The sequence below is a fragment of the Ostrea edulis genome, chromosome 3 (genome assembly GCF_947568905.1).
Source record: "Ostrea edulis chromosome 3, xbOstEdul1.1, whole genome shotgun sequence".
NCBI classification, from domain to species: Eukaryota; Metazoa; Mollusca; class Bivalvia; order Ostreida; family Ostreidae; genus Ostrea; species Ostrea edulis.
Genome location: NC_079166.1, coordinates 87,211,074 through 87,219,997, shown reverse-complemented (window position 1 = coordinate 87,219,997; position 8,924 = coordinate 87,211,074). Strand labels below are relative to the sequence as shown.

At 34.7% G+C, this 8,924-nt stretch overlaps 1 protein-coding gene across 1 annotated transcript in view; it reads right to left on the bottom strand.

The window, feature by feature from the left end:
- LOC125674524 (uncharacterized) overlaps positions 1–8,924 on the bottom strand; it is an 82,645-nt gene that overhangs the window by 31,028 nt on the left and 42,693 nt on the right. Inside the window, exons 6-8 of the mRNA XM_056161049.1 lie at positions 2,502–2,981; positions 1,950–2,195; positions 211–456 (exon numbers count right to left, since the gene is read on the bottom strand). Of these exons, the coding sequence (XP_056017024.1) occupies positions 211–456; positions 1,950–2,195; positions 2,502–2,981 (972 nt within the window). The remainder of the gene's footprint in view (positions 1–210; positions 457–1,949; positions 2,196–2,501; positions 2,982–8,924) is intronic.

Below are 8,924 nucleotides of genomic sequence, written 5' to 3'. Positions count from 1 at the left end.
TGTGATATGGGACCTCGATTTTGCTGTTTTATCCGAAGGATCTCCCCAGTTAGTCGTCTCTTACGACAAGCAAGGGGTACTATGAACATATTCTAACCGGGATCCCCACGGGAGAATGAGGATGAACAAATACATCAGACACACTACCTAGTGAGTATAAATAAGTGTTTATGACAAGTGGAATATATCAAACCCTGCATTTCATTTTACCTTGGTATGTCCAATCTTCAAAATGTGTCCGCTTTTGATCAATTTCTGTTGAGCTAACTTTGTCCTTGAAATTCTTTGACATGTCAACGACAAGGATGTAAAATGCTCTGTTGCTCAAGTAGACTTGGTGACAAGCATAGTAAGCACATTGTCCAGCAAAATCAGTCATACTCAAGGTTTTCAAGTGTGCAGTTTCTTCTGCTAGCCTGGGTACGAAGTCGTCATTTGAAATACTTTGAGGTAATTCTGAATAAAACAAGAAAATGCGCCATTGACTGACTGTGACCCTAAGATATAACTTTAATGATTGTGTTATTCCTTTGATCTAGAGGTATCACAAAAGTCGTACACTGTAATTAAAGTTGGTGAGGAGGCACATACTGTTATGACATTGTTGATCTTGCCATTGAAAAAAAATCAAGTGAGGAAGTATCAACGTACGAATTGCTGTGTCTCAACCATTTCTTTTATCGGAATACTACATGTATATGATATTTTACAGAATAACAAACTGGTTTTCATTTTTTTAAAGATTAGATGAGGAGTTCATAATCTAAGAAAACAGTGCTTTACAACATTTTTGTGGGATTAAGTTGTGCTCGATTGTAATATAAGATGAGTATTTGTTTTCATTCCTGTCATTCTTTTCTGAAACATATTCAATTTCAATCGTTATAATAAAAAATACATTTATCAACCATATTTTATTAGGAAACAAATATTGAACATTGAATTATTCCTGCTCAGTCATGGATTTAGCAAAACATAAAATGTTAAGAGTTAAATTTAAACATTTAGAATACTTCTTTGACCACCCTTTCTTTTTACAAGCATGGTTTGATATACGAAAAGTCAGTTTTAGCACTAAACTTCTTGAATATTGCGTTCGATTCACCTTGATGGCTACATCACACGTTTTGGAGTTTCGAGTCTAAGAGACACGTAGTTATCAATCGATTTGAGTTTCCTGCATTTATTGACAATATTCAATGCATTGAAGTAGAAAAAAAAACTTTTTTCGAAAAAAAAAAGTTTTTATTGAGAAATGACTCGCATGATTAAAATTGTTCGTTTACTATATGTATGCTGGAAGCTGGAATGTCTCAAAGCAATATGGCAAAGCAGTTTGAAGTTCATATTACAAACCCTGAATCATAGTACGGTGAGCGAACACTGAACGGTTTGGAAAAGAACGGTTTTGTTTGGGAAGGAACGTTAAACTGCTTGAACGAAACGGTTTTCAGCAAGAACGGGATGGTACTATTGGGAACGAAACCCTTTCGTCAAAGACGGGAATGGATGGTTTGGCCTGGATTTCAAATTCTGCATTTCGGAAACTTTCGGTATTTTTGATAAATGCATAAACATTGCAGGAAGAAATATTACTTGCCAACATAAAAAGTTTAAAGGACCTCCAACTTTAGCTGTAGCTTGTGGTTCCTTTTTAACATCCCTCTTTTCAAAGAAAAAACGGCGGGTGTGACCGGTCAACAGGGGATGCTTACTCCTCCTAGGCACCTGACCCCACCTCTGGTGTGTCCAGGGGTCCGTGTTTGCCCATCTATCTATTTTGTATTGCTTATAGGAGTAATTAGATTGATCATTGTTCGTTATCTTCACCTTCCATCTTACACTTGTTGATGATAATTAAACACTGATGTATCTCCAGTATTGAATGCAGTGAATGAACACAGGCCCTGCACACTTGTCAATACAATTGATATTGTTACATTACAAACCTTCTAATTTCCTCTGATTCTCGTCAACTCGAAATAAATCGGTATACACATCTAAACCAGTTGTCGATTTTACATCTGTTATATCTTTCTTCTGAATTCTTTTTAGAAGCGTTGTTTTTCCGGCCCCAGCACAGCCTACAATCATTCCCCGCGCTCTGTACACCGGACTTACACCCTTCTTCGCGTTCTCCACATAGCGTTTTCTTTCTTCAAGATTCCAGGAGAGAATTTCAATCGGAACGCGATCTGAAATTAAGATGCATAAAATTCGTGGTAGCGTTGCCAACGGAATAGGATATCCCAGATGTTAAGGAAACACATCAGTATGCAATAAGTAATTCATTCATTTAATGTAGTAAACAAAGAAACCTGGAAAATTTGACAACTTCTCAAACGGAACTAATTAATGAGTATTTTATTTGACAGTACAGGTTTCTTTTGGAAAATGAGTTCATTATAATAATAACTTCAGGTATTTACACGTTTGTCCTGGTGTGTCTTTTCCTGTATGTACTTTAACTCATCCAATATTTGATAATTAATTAAACTTACTTAATTTTGATACTCTGTTCCTGATGTCTTCATACTCCATATATCCGTCACTGTCGTCTTTAGGATCCACCATCACATGGGTAATCGCATCTAATCCCAAACGTTGGATATATTCATCCGTGAGATGTTCGGGTACAAAGATGCATGGCTGCTGATCGGTCTTGTGATTCCACAAACGGAAATAATCCATCAAGGTATCTACAGACAATTCTTTTATGTATTTCTGAAGATCTTCATCAGACCGTAAACAAGATTCAACAAATTTGGACATCACTTTGTCTTTTAGTTTTACTTTATTTCCTGTCATTGGGTCATTCGTTGCAAATATTAGATAGCCATCATTGATTTTGAAAAGGTTTTCGTTGGAGTAAATTTCTTGCAATACTTCGTCCTCGTCAGCAATACTTGCGATTTCCGTCCTATGTCCATCAGACTTTAACATTGTTTCAAGGATGTTCCATGTTTTTTCTTTTTCCTTTCCTGAAAGCAAGTATTTACATATTTTCATTTCTTTTTAAATGACAAAAAATAGGCAGACATAACAAGTACTGATCAATCTCACAAATCCTATCAAGAACACACAATCGAGATTGGAACAAACACATATCCTTGAACATACCAGAGGTGGGATCTGGTGTGCAGGAGAAGTAAAAAAAAATGTAAACCAATTCGTAGCTAAAGATAAGTATATCAAAAGGAGAGCCTAACAATTGATAATGAAGCACGTTGACATCATGCGATACTCTTTACAGTTTTGGATATCTTATAAAATGACAGGCATAAGTGTTGGACAAATAACCACCAGAACCCAACAAACGACTGTTTCATTATTCACAGAAAAATCATGGAGTATATTTCTAAATCATTTATCAAATCAAAAAACAAAACAAAAAAACAAACAAAAAATGCACGGTGTATTATCAAACTATTTAGTATAATCCTATGGTTTTTCCAATACTTTCACAATTTTGATAACAGTTGTATTGTCTTGAAATCTCTTGTTGTCGCCTTCATCTCGATATTTAGATCTATCGACGACATGTTATCTATTAACAATAATCATTTTCATTCTTGTATCAATTGGATATATCACTGGAAACTTGAAATAAAAGACGCCACATTTGCTTTGTACTTATATATTTTCTTGAAAATATGTGAATGTTAATGGCAAATTAAAGACTTAACTTACGACAGAAATAGATCATTTCAGCCTCTCCATCGTCAACTTATAATTTTAGTCACCAATATTCCATTATCACCTGCAAAAGTAGTTTTTATCTCTCAACTGATTCGATACCCAAAAGTTTGTTCTGTATATGATCAGTTTTTAAATCCAGTCAGGCTACTGACAAAGAAGTTGACGGTATATGGGGTTTAAACAGTCTGATTTAAAGTCAGCATTTAGCAAATTATATGGTCGTTATAAAGATCTTTTCTGTCACTATAACTTATCTTTGGGTCATATGCTCACTGACATACAATATATCGTAATGATCAGTACACAACCTATTATTGTAACAAATGCTGTCTGACGTGTTTCATACCGATTGTTAAACCATTCGTGGCACACTAATTTTGACCCCGGTTAGGTCCGTTTATCTGATCAATATGTAGAGCTCACGAAGGATGTGGTCGGTCGACAGGGGGTGTTTAAAATGTATGATTTTTCTTTCAATTTCCCGTAATTATTACACCAAGTTATGTTGCTTTTATTTATTTTTTTCTATTAAAATTAACTTTGCTGGGGCGTAAAAAATGAGAAAGAAATGTTTCAATAGTGTGAAGAACGCATGTTCTTGGCTATATTTAAATCTAAAACTTCATAGTTATTTCGGATTTCAAACATTTCGGTTGAGCATCACTGAAGAGACATTATTCGTCGAAATGTGCATCTGGTGCATCAAAATTGGTACCGTATAAGTTTTACATTATGACCCCTGGGTCGAGGCCTCTGCTGGTGGACTGTTAGTCCCCGAGGGTCTCTACAGCCCAGTAGCTAAGTACTTCGTTACTAGCTTGAAAATACGGATGTATATTTAATTGCTGTTATAAAATTTAGAAATTCATTTCAAAATTAAGGATTATCTCCCTCATGCATAGCTCTTATCCTTGGACGAATTTGGTTCCACTTGTTTGGCACGCTGTTTTTGGCTATATTTAGATCTAAAACTTCATAGTTATTTCGGATTTCAAACATTTCGGTTGGGCATCACTCAAGAGACATTATTTGTCGAAATGCGCATCTGGTGCATCAAAATTGGTACCGTATAAGTCTTACACATGTACTAGTGGATTGTTGTTATGTGGATAAATTAATCATGTATTTATTACATTAACATAAAAAAAATCGATATGTCTTATGTATATTGCGAAAATATGCAAGATTTTTTTCATAATCTAGATAATATCGACTCTCTACTAGAAAGCACACAAGACCACCGTAAAACGGCTGAAAGATTGCCAAAACGGCGTAAGACCCCAATCAATCAATCACCATAGGTTATGTCCCCTTTTCCGAAGTGAAATAAGATATTCGTGAGGGGTGTCTTGGAAAGTTGGAGGTTGTTTACGCCTTTAAATAAACTAAACAAAATTCATTTCACTCATACGTGTTTGTTAGAGATCGCTGTGCTCTCCATGGTCTTTGGTTGCATTGGCAAACTAGATCGTAATGTATTAGCAATACGAAAATAAGAAACAGTGATCGATCTCAGAATTCCTATTAAACAGGACTACAATCTAGAGAAAGAGGAACCTCTGGGCACAGCAGAGGTAGAATAAAATGGGTAGGAGTAAGCACCCTCTCTCGACAGGTCACATCCACTGATAAAACAGCCAAACGGCAAACTGACTCTCTTTTGATGATTAGCATATGCTATACAGCCTTTTGATACATAAACAAAGTAAGTGATAGTATAGAACCAATTTACTAAATAACATCTTTTGTTCGCTGAAATATCCAAAAATCGTTGTAGTTTCTGGCCCTATCAGTTCATAGTGGCAAAAATATTTTCATACCCCCACCCTTTGTAATAATGATTATAATTGAACAGTAACACAATGTTTCTTCAAAATAGATTTACTGATATATATATATATATATATATATATATATATATATATATATATATATATATACATATATATATATATATATATATATATATAACTTTACTTTGTAAAAAACCAAGATTACCTTTAATACAAAGTAATTCATACACGTTCATACATACTAAAGCTTACGGCAATCAAAGAAAGTGTATTTTAGTTATTTAAAGCTTTAATGTTTTAAACTGTTTTTCAAATTCCACCTTGTAATATTTCTTGAAATGGTAAATTGGTAATCTAAATGGTGAATGAAACATGTTTGCAGAGATGGGAATTTTAGACACCATTTTCCAATATGTGTTTTTTTTTCTCTCAAGGTTTTTAACCTAGAGGGGATCATTTGGCTTTCAAATTATCCGATACCCTATACACTTTTTATGTCAAATGATTGCTGGAGTGTAAAATGGAAAACTTATACGGTATCAATTTTGATGCACCAGATGCGCATTTCGACAAATAATGTATCTTCAGTGATGCTCAACCGAAATGTTTGAAATCCGAAATAACTATGAAGTTTTAGATCTAAATATAGCCAAAAATAGCGTGCCAAACAAGTGGAGCCAAATTCGTCCAAGGATAAGAGCTATGCATGAGGGAGATAATCCTTAATTTTGAAATGAATTTCTAAATTTTATAACAGCAATTAAATATACATCCGTATTTTCAAGCTAGTAATGAAGTACTTAGCTACTGGGTTGTAGAGACCCTCAGGGACTAACAGTCCATAGCAGAGGCCTCGACCCAGGGGTCATAATGTAAAACTTATACGGTACCAATTTTGATGCACGAGATACGCATTTCGACAAATAATGTATCTTCAGTGATGCTCAACCGAAATGTTTGAAATCCGAAATAACTATGAAGTTCTAGATCTAAATATAGCCAAAAACAGCGTGCCAAACAAATGGAGCCAAATTCGTCCAAGGATAAAAGCTATGCATGAGGGAGATAATCCTTAATTTTGAAAAGTAAAACATATTGAAATGTTTAAAAAATCTGAAGGTTTTTTAAAACATAATTTTCCGGATATGATAGGCTATAATTAGTCAAAAATGTACTACTATGCGTGCATTTTCATCCCTTTTGAAACCAAAAGCATGGTTCAGTAGATGAAAAATTATTGAAAACAGTAAATTGCAATACATTTTTTTCCAATTCATATGGAAGAAACATATTGTATTGTTTAAATAAAGACAGTGCCTTAAAATATATGTATATTAGCACTGCTTGTTTTAAAGTCATGTGTTCTATTTTTAGAAGTGGTTGTACTTTGGGAAAGGCCGTGAAACATATTTTTCTTTGTGAATTTGGTCAGTATATATCCTGACAAAAGACATGCAAGTTTTGATAGAAATATGTCGGTTTTTCATTATTAAGATGTGGTATATAACGCAAAACAGTTCTGCTACTTTAGATACATTAGTTTAACATATTCATGATTATTTAACACGGGGCACGGAAAATGGTTATGGACAGTTTCAGGAATAAGGAAGAAAAGGAAGAAGAACAAAAGATGAAGAAAATAACTAAATACGATCTTTCGCAAATAGATTGCCTTCCGTTCGATTTTTGATAAGATAAAATAAAGTATTGACTAGAATTATTCAATTAACGACGAACAACTATAAATGGATTGATTGATTGCTGTTTTCCGCCACACTCAACAACTTTTCAGTTATCTGATGGGGCCCATTTAGCGGGGGGGGGGGGGGTGGAAGAGAGAACCGAGGTACAAGGTACCTGGGAAGAGACCACCGACCTTTCGAAAGTAAACTAGGAAACTTTCTCACTTACAGGCGCGAGCAGGATTTGAACCCGCACCGACAGACGTGAGAGGCCGTGTGATTTTGAGCGCGATGCTTTAACTACTCAGCCACGGAGGTGAATCATGAAACACCTAATTTCTTCAACAACGAAAAACACATAATAGTTTAGATTTATCAATTTAAAGCACCTCCGAGTACTTTTTTTAATTTACGTTCGGTAACTGGTAAGTCCTTAAAAAGAAAATTATATAGTGAGCGTACAGGAATCGTTCCTGAAAGTTTCGGTGAAAAATGCTCAAGTGTGGACAAGTTTCTGTTTGAAGAAATAACTGCTTGAGATGAAAATGGTATGGCTTGATACTCTCTGTTAGATTATATTAAAACATTCAATAGAATGAAAAGAGTGTATATTTCTAAACTACTTCCGGTGAACTACGGAAGAGACGACAGTAAAAATTGAAAAATGTATGTCACGTCTACAACCCATAATCTACCCCGGAAAGTTTCAAGACTCAATCTTCAACCGTTTATCAAACTTTTAGGAAAATCGGTCAACGCAAATCAGAGAAATTGCGTGCGAACAAGAATTAGAGGTGAAGAAATCCATAATCATTTTGCTGACGTCCCATCTCTACAATAACAGGTCGAAGGAAATCGACAAATCGCGGTCATAAAATTGTTAGAAAAAAGAGACGAATGATGAGCGCTCAGGGAAATAGTGATTTTTTTTCTTGACATCGCCTGTCGAGACATGGGACTCCATGGTCATTTTTCATGTGATGTTTTTGTTTTTGTTTTTATGATTATATTTCTGTAAGACTTTTTAACTCATTTAAACGATACTGTCAGCTGTAAGAGAAGAAATATAACTTTAATTTCGCTGATAGCAGATGACCGTAGCAGAAAGGATACCTTAAAGCGCTAACTCCTTTCGCGACAAAGTACTCCATTTTGAAGGTTATCTTACATACGATGTTTGTATAGCTTCATTTTGTATTCTTTATTGTACAGATCAGATTGATCACTATTCACTGGAGACGAAAAGTACGTGCGAGAATTTTCTGTCCTTTAGCTGAAGTGAAAATTCATCTCCAAACAATAACGTTGCCTCACAAAATCCATGTCATTTAAATGTAGGTGAGCAGATTACTATGAATTTATTTTCAACATGTTCAAGTCTTAATGAAGCTGAGGATATTTCTGAATACGGTGTAAACTGATACAAATGAGGGTAACACAACAAGCGATTTTGAAATGAATACAGCTGATGAAAACGATTCAGAGCATAATGACATTATACACTGTAATTGTGATATTTTTGTTATGCATACGATATCTAGTTCTTCAGAAGATGAAAATGACATTGATATTAATCTTGAAGAATATCTAAAATATAAAATGACTTCATGGATCAATCAATTCCAGATACTTCATAATGCAGTTAAAGTATCTAAGGCCAATCCTTCCAACTCGTTCGAAAGTTCCACGAACTCTATTAGAAATTCAACGCCAGGTAAATATATATTTAACATTTCTGGTGGGAAGTATC